The sequence below is a fragment of the Oncorhynchus gorbuscha genome, linkage group LG07 (assembly GCF_021184085.1).
Source record: "Oncorhynchus gorbuscha isolate QuinsamMale2020 ecotype Even-year linkage group LG07, OgorEven_v1.0, whole genome shotgun sequence".
In the NCBI taxonomy this organism is placed as follows: domain Eukaryota; kingdom Metazoa; phylum Chordata; class Actinopteri; order Salmoniformes; family Salmonidae; genus Oncorhynchus; species Oncorhynchus gorbuscha.
The window spans coordinates 59,246,157-59,266,057 of record NC_060179.1 but is presented as its reverse complement, the minus strand read 5'-3'; the positions used below and the strand labels follow the sequence as shown (position 1 = coordinate 59,266,057).

At 42.5% G+C, this 19,901-nt stretch overlaps 1 protein-coding gene across 6 annotated transcripts in view; it reads right to left on the bottom strand.

The window, feature by feature from the left end:
• The window catches only part of myocd (myocardin), a 162,879-nt gene that overhangs the window by 43,265 nt on the left and 99,713 nt on the right, over positions 1-19,901 (bottom strand). For all 6 annotated transcript variants that reach the window (XM_046356970.1, XM_046356972.1, XM_046356969.1 and 3 more), the window contains one exon: positions 12,758-12,976. In XM_046356970.1, coding sequence (XP_046212926.1) covers positions 12,758-12,976 — 219 coding nt within the window. The remainder of the gene's footprint in view (positions 1-12,757; positions 12,977-19,901) is intronic.

The window sequence follows — 19,901 nt, the reverse complement described above, 5'->3', positions numbered from 1 at the left end:
CTTTACAATAGTGCATCTAAATCTTAAAGGGGGGTGAGAGGGATTACTTATCCTATCCTAGGTATTCCTTAAAGAGGTGGGGTTTCAGGTGTCTCCGGAAGGTGGTGATTGACTCCGCTGTCCTGGCGTCGTGAGGGAGTTTGTTCCACCATTGGGGGGCCAGAGCAGCGAACAGTTTTGACTGGGCTGAGCGGGAGCTGTACTTCCTCAGTGGTAGGGAGGCGAGCAGGCCAGAGGTGGATGAACGCAGTGCCCTTGTTTGGGTGTAGGGCCTGATCAGAGCTTGGAGGTACTGAGGTGCCGTTCCCCTCACAGCTCCGTAGGCAAGCACCATGGTCTTGTAGCGGATGCGAGCTTCAACTGGAAGCCAGTGGAGAGAACGGAGGAGCGGGGTGACAATTTGTATGAAAATTCCACTCAGGTGTGTTGGAGATGATGGGAATGTAAAATAAATAAAGAAGTAGCATCAGAGTAGCAGAGACTTCCCAAAGACATAATTGCAGGCCAGCCATTTTGACCTGTGATGAAGAGTCAGCTGCATGCGTCACTGATAGGATCTCCAAAGCAATGGCTCTGGCCGACCAAAATCTCAATATATGAGTTGGTATTCTGTTGTTTTTGCTCTAGCCAATTCCCATAGTCAAGCGGCTGGTATGTCAGCTGAAACCTTTAAAAATACGAGCCTCACAGCCTCTCTGCCGTGTTTTGTTTGGCCTTTGGGATAGGCAGCTTTCAGGAGACATCTGAGGCAGCATGTGTTGGATTCTCTGCTCTCCACTTTAATGAAGACCACATCCATAAACAGACGAGAAGGCTGGGTCTATTGGACCGACTGGGTGTGTAGGCCTACCAACCCACTGCACTGGTTCATTCTACTCTATCTGCAGGTGAACCACACGCCGGCTCTATTGTGGGAGGTGATAGATGGAGTCGACATTTCACTCAATCGTCTCCCAAAGCACCCTGTGTACAAGTGTAGTTTGCAACTACATCTAAGAGAATAGAGGTGAGGAGCGAAACTGGGATGTCCTTCTATTAAACACAGTGGAGCTTTTACAACGTCGTCTTTGGAAGAACAATTTCCAGACTTATCTAACCGCCGTGAGCCTCATTCCAAACACCTGTTGAGGTTGGGTTGCCTGAAAATCCAATGGAAACCTTGTGCTTTACGCCTGCTTCACTGACTATGGTAGGTCCCTAGGACAGGTGGGAAGGTTCTGAGGCATACATGCCTTCATGCTGGGAGGGAAATCATAAACAGATTATATTGCTTTTTTTTTACAGAATAATAAAAGTGCCTTGATGTTGAGAGTCTGTGTTGTTGTCTACCACACAAATCACACTGCTTCAAATCACACTGCTACAAAAGGAGGCATGTGGGACCTGGCGACGCCACTTCGTGTTTGTTGGCCTGCTTGTTGATATGAGTTCTTTGTACCCTATGAATGTTTTGATTTACTGATCATTGTCCAGGGTACCGGGATGTCTAGGGCAGGTCTCTGTGTGCACTCCTCTCATCCACAGTATGTCTGTAATCACAACCATGTGCTTTCACATTCAAATGAACATATGGTTCTAACTTTCCCCCTATTTTGACTAATACATACCTGGGTTGCTGACTAGTAAAACCGTAAAATGAATTCTTCTTTTGTTATTTGCAACACATTGAGGATGGTTTGGGAGTGGGGAGTGGGGAGTGGGGAGTGGGGAGTGGGGAGTGGAGCGGGAGGAATGTTACTGAGAATGATTTCACCTTGCATGCAACCTCTCTCCATCTCTCTCTCCCCTTTATTAATAGTCCGATTGTGTACCTTTGTTACACAGCTGGTAGCACAGAAGATGTTTCAATTCTCCTCTGGTTTTCTCTGTGTCTTTGGTTTTAGCAGCTGTAACTCTCTATCATTCTAACATCTTTATCGGGCTTATAAGGCAGAGAAAAGATTTTGAAACAGTGAAGAAGGAAGCCCCGTATCGAAAACAGAAGACACAATCAATTTCATATGAGAACTTCCTCATACAGCATTCATCCATTTACATACGGTGCATTCGGAAAGTACTCAGGCCCCTTTTACTTCTTCCTCATTTTGTCATGTTACAGCCTTATTCTAAAATGGATTATTTTTCCTCATCACACGATACCCCATAATGACAAAGCAAAAACAGCTTTTTAGACATTTTTGCTAATTTATTTAAAATAAAAAAAACGAAATAGCTTATTTACATAGGTATTCAGACTCTTTGCTTTGAGGCTCGAAATTGAGCTCAGGTGCATCCTGTTTCCATTGATCATCCTAGAGATGTTTCTACGACTTGATTGGAGTCCACCTGTGTTAAATTCAATTGATTAAACATGATTTGGAAAGGTACACACCTGTCTATATAAGGTCCCACAGTTGACAATGCATGTGCAAAACAGTGCAAAAACAAGCCATGAGGTCGAAAGGAATTGTGTTGAGGCACAGATCTGGGGAAGGGTAGAAAAACATCTCTGTGGGGGGAGAAGGGCCTTGGTCAGGGAGCTGACCAAGAACACGATGGTCACTCTGACAGAGCTCCAGAGTTCCTCTGTGGAGATGGGAGAACCTTCCAGAAGGACAACCATCTCTGCAGCACTCCACCAATCAGGCCTTTATGGTAGAGTGGCCAGACGGAAGCCAATCTTCAGTAAAAGGCACATGACAGCCCACTTGGAGTTTGCCAAAAGGCACCTAAAGGACTCTCAGGCCATGGTAAACAAGATAAAAACTCATAAAAACTAAAATTGAACTCTTTGGCCTGAATGCCAAGCGTCACGTCTGGAAGAAACCTGGCACCATCCCTACGGTGAAGCATGGTGGCAGCATTGAGCTTGAGAGGATCTGAAGAGAAAAATGGGAGAAACTCCCCAAATACAGGTGTTTCAAGCTTGTGGCGTCATACCCAAGAAGACTCAAGGCTGTAATCGTTGCCAAAGGTGCTTCAGCAAAGTACTGAGTAAAGGGTCTGAATACTTATGTAAATGTGATATTTCACTTTTTTTCAGTAGTGTGTGTAGATTGATGAGGTAAATAAAACAATGTAATCAATTTTAGAATAAGGCTGTAACGTAACAAAATTTGAAAAAAGTCAAAGGGTCTGAAACTTTCCAAAGACATTGTATATTAAGTCGTAAAGCATAAGTGACACCTCATTTGATGTCAAAATCAATGTTTTGCTTTGTGCACATGTATAGGCCTAAACAGTGATGAACGACTAATGGTTTAAATTAAGATTTTAAAAATATTTTCAGCGTTAGTGTATTGGTAAATGGCAGTCATCTTTGAATTCTGGGCCTTTATTTTGTTGAATTCAGAGATTCATTTGTTAACCCTTTACACTCGTGGGAGTTGGCCTGTAGGGATAGGGCTAAATTGAAATGTTTCTTCATGAGTGTTTGGCACGTGGGGTACACATTTGCAAATCTTTTTTTTTTAATCTGTTTTTCTTTGTCATTATGGGCTATTGTGTGTAGATTGATGTAATTTTTAAAATTTTTAAATCCATTATAGAATAAGGCTGTAACGTAACAAAATATGGAAAAAGTCGAGGGGTCTGAATACTTTCCGAATGCACTGTTAATGCCACACATATTATCAATAACTGAGAATTCAGAATGATCTCTATATCTTTGTCTCCTTCTCCCAGAGTGGAATGAGGTCTCTCTCTCTTTCGTTTCTCCTCTCCCGTGAGCTGGATCAGAGCTGTATATTGTGTTTCTGTTTTCCTTTCCACTGAGTGGATTTCTCTCCTTGGTAAAAATTCACCATCTAAAGCTCTTGTATCCACAATACAACACCTGGAAAAAGAAACTCTTCGTTAATCTCCGCTGCCCTGGGAATCTGATGTGTTTAAAGCGCTAGCTCCTGTCTACCAAACCACATGTGAGAGCTGGGCCAGCAGCGTAGTGCACTGTGGCAGGCTAGCAGGAGCACACAGCTCTTTGTTTTACAATAACTCTGTGGGTTAGATTCAGGTCATTGTGGCCTTTCTTGACTGAGTGCATTGTTTAATATGCCACTGTTAAATATCTAATAATAGAATACACTGGAAGTGATGGCCTCATATTTATCGGCAGAGTGGGAGGCGATGGTTCTGCAGAAAGATTTTCATTCCGGATATGTTTTATCTTCCTGGTGAAGTTGCTGATGAATTAATAAACATGCCGTGCCTTAGATTAGATCAATGGCAATGTTTACGCAACGGCATTTAATCATACCGTATCGCACTGATTACTGGTACCGCCGAGACTATATACTGCGTACTTAAGCTACCCAAATCTTTACTCACTTTGTGTGTGTGTGTGTGTGTGTGTGTGTGTGTGTTTGACACAGACCAAACAACAAAGTTAACATCAATTCCAGGTAACCTTTAAGCTTCTTTAATGAAGTTAATTGGTCCGCCTCTAGTGATAGATGATTTTGAGGCAACAATTGCTCTCCTAATTCACCCACATTAATCCATGATTTCCTATTTTGTCAAACCCCTAAGCCCGATCCATAGTATTCCATCTGATTGCTACTTCCCTGTTGGCAGAGGCTTAGGTGAGCAATAGCTTTCAATTACCTCTTCATTCAAATCAAATCAAATCAAATTTTACTTGTCACATGCACCGAATACAACAGGTGTCGTAGACCTTACAGTGAAATGCTTACTTACGAGCCCCTAACTGACAATGCAGTTTAAAAAAATACGGATAAGAATAAGAAATAAAAGTAACAAGTAATTAAAGAGCAGCAGTAAAATAACAATAGCGAGACAATATACAGGGGGGTACTGGTACAGAGTCAATGTGCAGGAGCACCGGTTAGTTGAGGTAATATGTACATGTAGGTAGAGTTATTAAAGTGACTATGCATAGATGATAACAACAGAGACTAGCAGCGGTGTAAAAGAGGGGGACAGGAGAGGGTGGCAATGCAAATAGTCTGGATAACCATTTGATTAGGTGTTCAGTAGTCTTATGACTTGGGGGTACAAGCTGTTTAGAAGCCTCTTGGACCTAGACTTGGCGCTCCGGTACGGCTTGCCGTGCGGTAGCAGAGAGAACAGTCTATGACTAGGGTGGCTGGAGTCTTTGACAATTTTTAGGGCCTTCCTCCGACACCGCCTTGTATAGAGGTTCTGGATGGCCGGAAGCTTGGCCCAGGTTGTTGTCGGTGATCAGGCCTACCACCGTTGTGTCATCGGCAAATTTAAGGAGGGTGTTGGAGTCTGGCCGTGCAGTCATGAGTGAACAGGGAGTACAGGAGGGGGCTGAGCACGCACCCCTGAGGGGCCCCTGTGTTGAGGATCAGCGTGGTAGATGTGTTGTTACCTACCCTTACTACCTGGGGGTGGGCCGTCATGAAGTCCAGGATCCAGTTGCAGAGGGAGGTGTTTAGTCCCAGGGAACTTAACTCATTGATGAGCTTTGAGGGCACAATGGTGTTTAACGCTGAGCTGTAGTCTGTGAATAGCATTCTCACAAAGGTGTTCCTTTTATCCAGGTGAGAAAGGGCAGTGTGGAGTACAATAGAGACTGCATCATCTGTGGATCTGTTAGGGCGGTATGCAAATTGGAGTGGGTCTAGGGTTTCTGGGATAATGGGATAATGAGCCGTGTAGCCGGCTACAAGGAGTGCCGCCTCTGGGTGAGCGTTTTCCTGCTTGCGTATGGTGGAATACACTCATTCAATATTGTCTTAGTGCCAGCCTTTGACTGTGGTGGTATGTAAACAGCTACGAAAAATACAGATGAAACTCTCGGTAGATAGTTTGCTCTACAGCTTATCACGAGATAGTCTACCTTAGGCAAGCAATAGCTCGAGACTTCCTTAGATATCGTGCACTCTTTCCGTGGCCTCCAACTGCTCTTAAACACTAGTAAAACCAAATGCATGCTTTTCAACCGTTCGCTGCCCGCACTCGCCCGCCCGACTGGCATCACTAACCTGGACGGTTCTGACCTAGAAAATGTGGACAACTACAAATACCTAGGTGTCTGGCTAGACTGTAAACTCTCCTTCCAGACTCATATTAAACATCTCCAATCCAAAATCAAATCTAGAATCGGCTTTCTATTTCGCAAAAAAGCCTCCTTCACTCACGCCGCCAAACTTACCCTCGTAAAATTGACTATGCTCGACTTCGGCGATGTGTCATCTACAAAATAGCTTGCAACACTCTACTCAGCAAACTGGATGCAGTCTATCACAGTGCCATCCGTATTGTCACCAAAGCCTCTTATACCACCCACCACTGCGACCTGTATGCTCCAGTCGGCTGGCCCTCACTACATATTCGTTGCCAGACCCACTGGCTCCAGGTCATCTATAAGTCTATGCTAGGTAAAGCTCCGCCTTATCTCAGCTCACTGGTCACGATAACAACACCCACCCGTAGCACACGCTCCAGAAGGTATATCTCACTGGTCATCCCCAAAGCCAACACCTTCTTTGGCCGCCTTTTCTTCCAGTTCTTTGCTGCCAATGACTGGAACGAATTGCAAAAATCGCTGAATGTGGAGACTTATATTGCCTCACTAACTTTAAACATCAGCTGTCTGAGCAGCTAACCGATCGCTGCAGCTGTACATAGTCCATCTGTAAACAGCCCACCCAATCTACATACCTCATCCCCATAATGTTTTTATTTACTTTTCAGCTCTTTTGCACACCAGTATCTCTACTTGCACATCATCATCTGCTCATTTGTCACTCCAGTGTTAATCTGCTAAATTGTAATTACTTCGCTACTATGGTCTTCTCAGAAGGCAGCCTGCCCTCCGGCCCCTTTTTCTCCACCTCCTCTTCACGCAAAGTACGGGTATCTGGGCCTGTTCCCGAGAAAGCAGTGTTATAGTTCGCGTCAGGCTCGTCAGACTCGTTAAAGGAAAAAAAGGATTCTGCCAGTCCGTGGTGAGTAATCTCAGTCCTGACGTCCAGAAGTTATTTTCGGTCATAAGAGACGGTAGTGACAACATTATGTACAAGATAAGTTTAACAATAAGTTACAAACAAGGAAAATTTACAAACAGAAAAACTATCGGTTGGGTGCACGTAAAACGTCTGCCTTCTTTAGATGCTATTTAGATGCTACTCTCAAAAGCAATCCAGGCCACACTGCTTCTTCAGTCCACGTCAAGCCAGAGAGACAATCATTAGTATAGACAATCATTGTGTTGTCACACAATACTGCTAATCATTTGTCCTAGATTCATGGCAGAAAATATGACAATTCAGATTGGTTTCAGTCCAGCCAAGAGACCATGTCTCAATAGTACTGTATAGTTGGCCCATCTCTTCAACGGATCCTGATACCACGGAATTGACTCCTTGAGAGGTATGAGTGGCAGAAGAGCAGCTGGTCCATCACAAGGACTCATGGTTAAGGATTCAATCTGTGACATCATCTCACGTCGTTGATTAACTGTTGGAGATAGACGGCAGACGCGCCACTCTACTAGTGCCACCTCATCCACTTAAAATACATTCAGAATGAACCATAGTACATGTCCAAATGATGACGTGCACTCAAGGTCAATTATGAGGGAATGAATGACGAAGAGTTAAATCTACTCCAGAGAGGGTCTGCTCTCTCTCTCTCTCTCTCTCTCTCTCTCTCTCTCTCTCTCTCTCTCTCTCTCTCTCTCTCTCTCTCTCTCTCTCTACTACAACTGCAGTCAGTGCCCCTTATTTATATTAGCTGCAAACCAACTTCAACTGTACATTCCAGCTAGGTGAGCATAGACTTGGCGAAGGGGGAGCCAAATATTTCAAAGCTTACAACAAAACGTCAACTATCGATGTCCAGTCAACATGCAGGCAGAACTCTTGGCATTAATACAGAACATTTTTGCAACAAAGGTAACGATGCCGTATTTATATGGCTGAGCTCAGAGGTCCCTGCTAGTATACGTTTCAATAAGGTTTTACTGTAATACAAGCACAATGTGAAACCAATTACCAACCAGCCCAGGGTCAGTCGGCACTACAAACAGCGTCTCCTGGCCTCTCAGGTTTTATACCATATGTCGCTCAGATACAATTATTTATTTTCTGTTCTCCCATTCAGGGTGATTTTCACCTCGCATTTAACAAATAATAAATGTGTTTACAACTGGTCTTGCGAACTGAGGTAATATTTGCCCTGAGAAATGCCCGATCCATCAACTAATCCTCCGTCGTCTTCGAGCCTTTCTCCGTTCGGAGCTGAGCATCGGTCCGATGATGAATGAACATCTGAGTAATTTCACGGTTGAATTAAGAGCTTAAAACAACAGCAGAGGAAAGTACATCGGCACACATTCCACCTGGTGCCTAATGAGACAACGCTGGGCCCTAGCTGTTATTGTGTTTTTATTTTCACATCTGAGATATAGCTTTTGGCAATTGTGTAGAAAGCTCTTTTTGTAAGATGCCAAGAAGTAAACAAATGCTTAGAACAGAACATTACCATATCCACTGAAGCATTACTGCTGTAACCCTGTCTTCACATCTCTGGCGTGAACACTATCCTATACATTAGTTACAATTACAGTTTTTTCGACATACATTTGTTTGGCAACATAGCCATTCACCAGGTGGATGATATGAGGAGAGCATCAATGTACTCATGATGACATTTCATTAATCAGTCCTCTTATCATTAGTGTGAAAACGGTGTGTGGGTCCACTTAACTGACCCGACCCAGGATCTCAATTATACCAGTGATCAAGTGATCATCTCCGCTCACTTCATAGGCCAATCTGTTCCAGATGGGTGTAATCCCCCATCCGTGGACCAATAATCCTCACCAAATCACCATGGAATTCACATGAAAGCAAGGCATGCAGGGACAAGAAGGTGCGGTATGCCACGGAACCCAGATTGAAACAATATGGTTCTCCACTGCAGGTGTCGGAGAACCCAAACGTGCCAAACAACCTTTTTCCCTCAGACCTCTCCTCCTCCTCCTCCTCATCTCCTCCTCCCTCGTTTCACCAAACGAAAATAGTATTTTTTTCCAGATTTCTATCAGGTAAAGCTGTGGGTTTGTTTTCACATGAAAACCCTGTGAAGAATTACACTCGCATTGAACCACCTTACAAATCGGTAACCGGAACGCTACCCAATCAAGATCTTTGATGTGGGGCCAGTGAGATTTGATTGCAAGTTTATGAGGCTTGTACTCTGGAAATACCTATCCCATAAATAAGAGGATATCACTATTGGACTCTTCAATCTAAATTTCAGGAAGTCAGTTCTTGGTTGAAGTGTTTCAAGTCTCACGTGATGGGAGTAATCGATCATTTGAATCAACCTGCTCTTGAGAAGGTAATCTGACGTTTAAGGGGTTACATGAGAACATCTGACTTGGAGTGTGTATATCAATAGTGCAATTGTTGCTTCATTTCCTTCTTTCCTCTCCTTCACCTGCATTGATCTGGACGATATGGATCTGGATGCATTAGGAACTTGCTATCCAGCTTTTTTTTATGCCAGTGCAGGATAGAGGAAAGGAGACAAGGAGAGGAAACCACTTTAGACTATCAAGGGGAACCCATAAAGTCCTCTGACTGAGTCACGTCTTCCATACTGAGTAGTGGAGGAGGAAGATTTCTGTGTTATTTCATTGCAGTGAAAAATGCCCTATGAGCTACAATGGGAGGGTATAGGCATCTGTTGCCAAACTTGTGTGAACGATGCCATCCTGTGGACTCTTTCAACACCTTAAAAGACTTGGTATGACTTGGCAAGAGATCTAGCCCTCTTTTCAACTCTAAATCACCATATAAACAAGATACAAGATACAACAAGTCAATTCAAAGTATTTTTTTATGTTAAACCCGGCAGAGATACTTTGAAATTAATAATGCTGCATATTGACCTTTAAACAACATATTACAAGTCTACATTAAAGTTTCCCCCTTCACAATCATAACACTGATTAAATCACATTTTTGCAGGCTGTACTTTTCTACTTTAACCGACTAGGGTGGTCATATGTGATGCTGTGTTTAGGAGTTACAAGGTTATAACGACTGCCAGAATCACACGTGAGAAGCATTCATTCACCCCGAGAGAGAAGAGGAGAGTTCTCATGATTAGATGCCGACTAAGAACATGACCGTCTGGCTAGAGGCCAAGTTCGAGACACTGCTGGGTTTATGTTAACACACACACACAGATGGATGTGCACACACACACACACACACACAAACGCACGCACGCACGCACGCGCGCGCACGCACACACACACACACACACACACACACACACACACACACACACACACACACACACACACACACACACACACACACACACACACACACACACACACACACACACACACACACACACACACACACACACACACACACACACACACACACAGAGCGTGAGTGCTGTGCGTGGTCCTTGCTGAAGGAGGTGTGTATCGCGTGTTTCCGCGGCTTGCTGCTGTTAAAGAGGTGTGAGGGCGGCTGCGGACTGCAATAAAATCCTAGACGGTCACTGTAACCGTCTTCTTGTTGGGATCTAACTCCTGTAAAACTGGACTCACATTTAACTTCTTAACTGTATTTTCCCTGCAGACATTTACAAAGTGTTCATTTACAACGAGCCTTAGAAACCAGACATTTGGTTTATCGTATCACCATGACATAGTTGCGTAAATTAAAAAGGCGACGATGACCAAATCAGCCTTATCGTTACTTTATATTTGGACTCTGTCGTCAAGTCTTTGGCAAGAGCACTGGGAGACGTGGTCAAGATCCTGAGGCATTTGACTGTTGTTGTTTTTCTCCACTCTCTCGCCCTCTCTATCTGTCTCAGGACTGATTTGAAAGAAGAAGACGGGAGAGAGAGAGAGAGAGAGAGAGAAAAAAATGAATGGCTACAAGTTGAGGAGATTCCAGTTTATGTTTGTCTGTCTCTTCCATTACTTTTAGCCACACATGACATCATGGAAAAGAAGTGAGGAGACGAGAGGAGAGGAGTGGGCTTGAGGAGGAGTGAAGTGGGAAGAGGCTGTATTTCTCTCAGTGTCGTTCCTTCGTTTCGCAGGGAGTCCAGGGGGATACATCATTCTAAAAATACACGTTTATATCACTGGATTCCTCAAATACTTTCATCTTCAGACCCTTGTGATGCCAGTGGCATTTAAGCTGGTTTGATTAGGGCTGTGAAGTTGAAAAGCAGAGCGTACAGATATTTCATCGCAGATTAATCATCAGGTGGCTTTAATAAAATGTTCAAACAATCTTGTTTTATCTGGCGCGGGAAGGAACTTGGCAGGGACTCACCGTACATACTTACCTATTTATCTGGTATGTATGTTGGTAGAAAATGATTTACTTTATAATATATATAATAATATATGCCATTTTAAAAGAGGCCTGTATGTAACTTTAAGTTACAAAAGAAAATAACCAAAATTATTTTTGTTATCTTGTGTGATTGATTCAGCCAATCCAATCAATCTGCTGATCACTATCGTTAGTATCATCGGGGGAGGCAGGTAGCCTAGTGGTTAGAGCATTGGACTTCGAATGCCCAAGGTTCTGTCGTTCTGCCCCTGAACAAGGCAGTTAACCCACGGTTCCTAGGCCGTCATTGAAAATACGAATTTGTTCTTAACTGACTTGCCTAGTTAAATAGAGGTACAAAATATATCTATCTTTACATGATCTGTGTAGCAATATTATTCGTATCTCAGAGCCATTTGAATTGCTAGTTGTAGCCTAATGTTAGCTAGCTAACATTGAACCTGGTTGGTTAGCTACTTGCAGATTCATGCAGGGTAGTTACGTTATGAGTTGAGATTATGGTTCATTGTTTAGCTAGCTAGCTAGCTAGCTACATGTCTAAAGAAAAGACTCCACTATGTCCATTCCAATAGAATGTTCATGATGTCACTGAGACAACTGTCGATAGACGTTGCTGGTAAATTTACTCTGGCTATGGACTCCGATTTCAGAGCACTCTCTTCCGAGAGTGCCAGAGCACAGATTAAATCATGAATTTACGAACGCTCAACACCCGTTAATCATCATCATCATTAAATAATTGCCAGCAGCACAGTTGCAGTCACCAACGCCCTGGATAACATAAAAACAGCCTAACCAGCTCTGATAGGGGGAGTAAAATGGTCAGAGTGAGGTGTTCTCTCATTTGTGTCAGGAAGTAGCTAGCAAGCTAGCCAACGTTAGCCAGCTAGCTTTGGTGCTTGACTGCTGTTGTTAGGTCAGAACGCTCAGATCAACCCTACTCCTCGGCCAAAGCATCCAGTGTGCGTTTACGAACTGACAATGTGATAACACTCTGAGTTTACAATCACCCAGAGCATGTTCTAGCACTCCAGATTAAATTTACGAACACAACCATAGTATAAACCAGCCTTTAGTGTTGAACTCTTTGGTTGTTTAGTACATGGCCTCACATGTGAATCCTTAAGGAGATGTTTGGGGCTAAAGCATAAGAGTGTGTGAACAATGGGTGTAGAGAAAGACACACCTGTAGGTGTGCCAAAGCATTCAAGGGCCATTTTCTCAAAAGCTGTAACAAGTTTATTAACTTTCAAAGCAGAATTACTTTCCCATTGTTCCAAAACTGTAGTGTATGATATACCATTTTCTAGCTGTGAGTCTCTACTTGTATGCAACGTAAAAAAAACATTTCAAATGTTGCTACATAAGAGCGAATCAAGCCGGTCGGTCACAAATGTTATTCCTGTTTACATTTAATTATAATTATAACTAATATTATTGAAACTCACCATTCTTTCCCCCAATGGTTGAGGGATGCTTCCTGGTTGTGTGGTTACTGGGGTCCTTCCTGTCCCAGGGGTCCTCCTCGTCCTCTTTAGTCTTTAGGTGTCCAGGACTTTGCCTGTTCTCCTTACTGTGGACAGACAGCTCAGTAGTTTTCACTGCATTCATGTCGCACACTGCAACGCTGTGTTCCCCTCTGAATGACTTCTTTACTGGGGGTCCCCCTGTCAGAGAAAGAGAGGACATATCCTGTCACGACTCCATAGGTTGATGTCATGATAACACAGAGGTCACCGTGCTGGATATTGTTGCTGCCTCAGCGTCTGTCAAGTCCTGGTTAAAAACAACAACTGGTCAATTCATATCCAACTGACGTTACAAGACGAGAAATATACGCCATAGATAAACGTCACACAACGAGAAATCTACGCCTTCACATTTTGAATGACGCTGTGGTTCTAAACCCTGTGGTTCTAAACCATTATGTTAGTGTGTGCCGTTCCAACAGCCCTACAGCGTTTAGTATTGTCTTTGGTTTAGAAACCACCTGAGCCTGCTGAGACTGGAGTCGGCACAGCGACCAGCATGCTGCATGCGTCTGTTTGTTTACAGAGCTTAAGCCCACGGACACGTCCTGCTTCTCTCGCCATCCACCCTCCACCGCCACAGCAGCCAACTTCTTAATTTACAGAATTTACAAAGAGCAGACCTTCTTCCCCCTCTGTGCAAATATTAAACACACCACACTCTCCAGATTCAGGAGCTTTGAGAGCCCCCACAACGTGTCGAGGTGAAAAACGAGGCCCCTCTCGTCCGTAGACTAGCCAAGTCTTCTGTGCTGTTCTGTCTGGGCCCCGTACATCATCATCCACTGAGAGGCCTCACAGGCCACCACAAACATACATCAGTGTTTTCTTTAATAAGCTCTGTTTGGAGAACCACTCTGATGCTTAGAGGACAATCATTCCCTCATATGTGATGCCTCATAAAAATAGCAGAGGTATCAAAAAGCTAGGCTACGTCGGCTGGTCTGCCGGGTTAGAGTGTTCAGTAAGTAAAGGCCAAGATCGGAGGGTGAAAACTATGAAAAATCTTTTGAATAATGAAATAATCTGTTCAAAAGAAAACAGTAGTGTAAATGTATCATGAAAACATATTTGAAAGGAATTAAACAAGTGTAATGCTTGGTTCTGCTTCTCTGCCAATAACACTTTACAAGTTCAACTAATGGTCGCAACTAAATCCTTTCCACACTTGTTAACAATATTGCACTATGATTGAAATAAACTTTTACGCCACAGCCATTCACCAAGACTTGACCAAACAGCCCTGTGAAGGAGAGTAGAGCCCATCGGAAACACACTTATCTGTGTGGTAAGACAGATACAGTATCTCGTCCCACAGATACGTGTAGCGTTCGTTGAGCAGACAAAAAAGGGGGCTTGTGTACGGTACATAAACACGAGCTAGGGGGAAACAATAACAAAGCGCAGCATTTACCTCAGAAATAAGACAACACTTACAGTAAATTATCCTCCCTGAAGCAGCAGAACAGAGAAAAAATGCCTTCGTGCACTCCTTTAATGAGGTCTTAACTGATGGGCCGGAGGTTGAAAGCCCACCCATCGCCATTGACCGAGGAAGCCCACCCTGGCCATTTTATGTAACAGTGACAGCCTAATAAAGGCTGGGATGGCTGGGACTGGTGTCCTGTGTGGCCTACATGGCTCAGCTATAGGATGAGAACTACACATTTCTTATGTAAAAAATGTTGTTCCCTCAGTCAATACGTTTTAGGTGGTAGGGGAGAGGGGTGGGTAAATTGAGCCATTTTTACATCCAGCATCACTCCATCAAGGGAAATATAGTATTATTTTTAACAAAGATATCTACATATATTTCAGGATGTTGTGTATCCCTGGAAATAATCTGAATTAATGTAAACATGACAGTTTTGAAAACATAGCTTGTCCAAATAAAGTGGTCTCTTGGCTTCTGTACAGGGTAAATTAAGCCGCCTACAAATGTCTGTTCTGGATGAAATATTACCACTACCCTTTTAAAACCATGTCTATCATTATTTTCCGAACACAATTCAACACAATCGCCTTTTTGCTTTTTAACCCTTTACACTTTAGGAATTGGCCTATATGGATAGGGCAAAAAAAAATGAAAATGCGAAACCATGGTAGAAATGAGTGCTGAGCGATTAACTGTTAATTTTGGTTAATCGCTCAGTCGGTTCAATTACTTGAATTCCATTGAGTTAGTTTTTGTTGTGAGCACAACTCACCGTTTCTCTAGAGAGAAATCTAATCATTCAAATCACGAGAGAAATCAACTCAAGAACTATGTGAGACGCTGGGCTGAAGGGAATTGTAGGTTTCACTAAGCAAATATTCAAACTAGTACAGCCCAGAACATGATAATTACCTACTGTGACAATAATCCATTGAGCCATTTTTTCCGGCTCAGGCAGAGACTTTTTACGTCTGCTATATTAGGTTAGATGGACACAGACTGCAAGAGAGAGGAATGTCCACAACGATGAGAGAAAGGGACAGAGACAGTTCGTGAAAGTATGCCTTATCTTCTTTGAAGAACTAGTAAAATGATTTTGTCAGACAGCTCTGCAGCTAGCTTAGCTAAATAGATGACTAAAGACAGAACAGTATGGGGAGTACAGGGATAACGTTGTCTGGCTGTTTGGCTGCTACAGCCTGAGCAAAGATGAGATGATGACTTTAAGGAATGAGAAGTAATAAAGGAATCTAATAAAAACAAATAAATCTTTACTAAAATATTGTATTGTTTAATAGTAATTTCCTATTTTTCTATATGTGTCGACCCAATATGGACCTGACAGAGAGAATAGAATATTTTCAATGTTTTAACAATTCAATGTTCACTCTTTTTGGCTTTGATATGTCATTATATCATAATGCATTTATTAATATATACAATTTTTTATCTAAACAGAAATCGAAAAGGAACATGATTATTGTTTTTACAATCACACCGAAACCGAACAAGAAAAACACTAATCACTAGTAGCAATTGAAAGGGAACAGTGAGGAGATAATGGGAAAATGATGAGACCAAAGGTGGGTACACAACAGTTCACCTGACACAAGACTGAATCAGAAACATTACACTAACCATGTTTCCATCCACCATTTTTGTTTATGACATCTGTGATGGAAACAGGAAGTTTCAGTGCAATTTTATAAATGCTGATAGATCAAATGAATTATGTGAGAAATGGCAGTGGAAATATTGATATAATAACCATCATATGGAAGTAAACTCGGAGTCACACAATGACATGGTGTGTGGTCCTCCCACTATGACTCAGGAAATCATGCAGTTTATTAGGCTACAGATGAAATAAATGATGATGAACTTCACACCGTGGTGAAAACGCACTGTGATCTTGATGCTCCTTTCCAATAAATATCAAGGGTCTGGTTCTGGTGACGTGATGATCGATGCTTGACTGCCATTTGTCAAATTCAAATATTATCCTATCCATAATAATCTCATTATGTAGACTAGCCTACACGCACTGTATCTGCAAGCTGTTGGCTAGAGCCCACAGTGCCAATACCAGAGTAGGCACATTTACAATTGAACGTAACAATTGTTTTGTGTCGAAATTATTGGTAGAGTTGAAAATGCAATGGAAAAATATAGATTTTTATTCGGTACATGAAAACTTAAGCGAAAAAGTACATTTTGTGTGCATTACATCATCACTCACTGACTTTAATCTGTTTGGTGGAAACACACCCCTGGTGGGGAAATGATCATATGTTCTTTATGCAGATTTAGAATTAATCACATGAAAATCTGATGCTAATTGGATGGAAACCAACTGCTCTTGTTTTTTTTGTGCATTTTACATTTGCTGCACTTTTTTCTTGATACTTTCAGTAAAATGATTTAAAAAATATTCCTGGAAGATGTGGGGAAGGTGCAACATAAGATTTAAAAAACGACTAGGGTTTGAGTGAGGTGACTGACTGACTGGTGTCTCCAAGTGGACACTAACCTCTCCAAAGTGTGGACATTTCCTAAGTCCTTTCAATTAAAGAAGTGTCTTCAAATATAAAGTACTTTTTGTTTTGTTTTCCTAGCTGTGCCGTTTAGGAACTACACCAAGCACACTTGTATTTGTTTCATTTGAAACACAACCCTGCAATCACACATTTACTGTTGTTTACGCAGTCAACAAACGGTCCATTATAAATCGCAATCTGGAGGGCATGATTTGAAAGCTTGTTCTATTGCCAATATGACTAGCTAAACTATATAATACAATCTAACAGTGTTAGGCTTTCACAAGGCAATTCAGAGAAACAGAGTTATGAGTACATTCAGGTGCGTGTGCGGCAAATGGTTCTTCACAATAAACAAACGTCGGCTCATTCTGTTCAGAACAACCCAGGGTATGACGCCATGTCATCTTGTAACTGTACAACTAACAGACTCATTCTGTTCAGAACAACCCAGGGTATGACGCCATGTCATCTTGTAACTGTACAACTAACAGACTCATTCTGTCCAGAACAACCCAGGGTATGACGCCATGTCATCTTGTAACTGTACAACTAACAGACTCATTCTGTTCAGAACAACCCAGGGTATGACGCCATGTCATCTTGTAACTGTACAACTAACAGACTCATTCTGTTCAGAACAACCCAGGGTATGACGCCATGTCATCTTGTAACTGTACAACTAACAGACTCATTCTGTCCAGAACAACCCAGGGTATGACGCCATGTCATCTTGTAACTGTACAACTAACAGACTCATTCTGTTCAAAACAACCCAGGGTATGACGCCATGTCATCTTGTAACTGTACAACTAACAGACTCATTCTGTCCAGAACAACCCAGGGTATGACGCCATGTCATCTTGTAACTGTACAACTAACAGACTCATTCTGTTCAAAACAACCCAGGGTATGACGCCATGTCATCTTGTAACTGTACAACTAACAGACTCATTCTGTCCAGAACAACCCAGGGTATGACGCCATGTCATCTTGTAACTGTACAACTAACAGACTCATTCTGTCCAGAACAACCCAGGGTATGACGCCATGTCATCTTGTAACTGTACAACTAACAGACTCATTCTGTCCAGAACAACCCAGGGTATGATGCCATGTCATCTTGTAACTGTACAACTAACAGACTCATTCTGTCCAGAACCACCCAGGGTATGACGCCATGTCATCTTGTAACTGTACAACTAACAGACTCATTCTGTCCAGAACAACCCAGGGTATGACGCCATGTCATCTTGTAACTGTACAACTAACAGACTCATTCTGTTCAGAACAACCCAGGGTATGACGCCATGTCATCTTGTAACTGTACAACTAACAGACTCATTCTGTCCAGAACAACCCAGGGTATGATGCCATGTCATCTTGTAACTGTACAACTAACAGACTCATTCTGTTCAGAACAACCCAGGGTATGACGCCATGTTATCCTGTAACTGTCCATCAAACAGACTCATTCTGTTCAGAACAACCCAGGGTATGACGCCATGTCATCTTGTAACTGTACAACTAACAGACTCATTCTGTTCAGAACAACCCAGGGTATGACGCCATGTCATCCTGTAACTGTACAACTAACAGACTCATTCTGTTCAGAACAACCCAGGGTATGACGCCATGTCATCCTGTAACTGTACAACTAACAGACTCATTCTGTTCAGAACAACCCAGGGTATGACGCCATGTCATCCTGTAACTGTACAACTAACAGACTCATTCTGTTCAGAACAACCCAGGGTATGACGCCATGTCATCCTGTAACTGTACAACTAACAGACTCATTCTGTCCAGAACAACCCAGGGTATGACGCCATGTCATCTTGTAACTGTTCATCAAACAGACTCATTCTGTCCAGAACAACCCAGGGTATGACGCCATGTCATCCTGTAACTGTTCATCAAACAGACTCATTCTGTCCAGAACAACCCAGGGTATGACACCATGTTATCCTGTAACTGTTCATCAAACAGACTCATTCTGTCCAGAACAACCCAGGGTATGACACCATGTTATCCTGTAACTGTTCATCAAACAGACTCATTCTGTCCAGAACAACCCAGGGTATGACACCATGTCATCCTGTAACTGTTCATCAAACATAGTGATCATCAACATTGACACTGTATATAACATTCGTTTTTATGATTTGGCAATGTGAAGTACACATTTGTTTGGCTTGCTTGTACGACATCACAGCGTTCTTTAAAACTATAATCCTCAACGCCTCATCTTTCAAAATACATAGAGTCCTCTTAATTTACAGCAAAAATTGCCCAATGGCCAGGAGGGATGGGGGCAACTTCTTGTCACGTGTGGGTCTCAAGTTCAGAACGCCTGTCAGTCTAAACCCCTACGTCGCTGTGAAGCGCAGAGCCAGAGCTCTAACGTCATGTATAGCATGTTACTGTCCAGCCACTACGTTCCAGTTTATTAGTGCCCAAATCTGCACTTTGTAACCTGTATACAGGTACACGTGTAAAGGGTTAACACCTAACACACTTTTAAAATACTTTTAACCTAGGCCAGGCCCTGTTGTTACCTCATATCCCAGCGGTAATGCCTTGCATTATGCCTGGAAAGAAAACACTTCAATTTGCTCAACTTGCAATTGGCTCAAACATTGGCTCAACTTACCTCATGGTCATTGGCTCAACTTACCCCAAGATGAAACATTAGACTATATTAGCCCATACAGCTACAAGGATGCACTTTCATGCCAGGTTTAGGACCTCAAATTGACGCTTATATATAGAACAATATCAAAATGATCTACCTTGGTTTAGATACAAGCATCATGAATCCTGGTAGAAATTTGTGATTTTTTTATTTATTTTTTACCTAACTTGCTTACCACTTTCTCCAAATTCTACATGTTGTGTTTGGTATCCTAGAAACTATAGTGGCTCTGCTTACCCCACTCTCCTACAGTCAATGTGATGAAACATTGGAAAAGCTCCAAAGTAGTTCTAGAACTAGGATGAGTTCTAATTCTATGTTCTGACCTCAACTCTAGATACGTGCCCAGGCAATAGGTCCAGGGTAAGTTGGGAGTGAAGTGCACGAAGTGGCTAA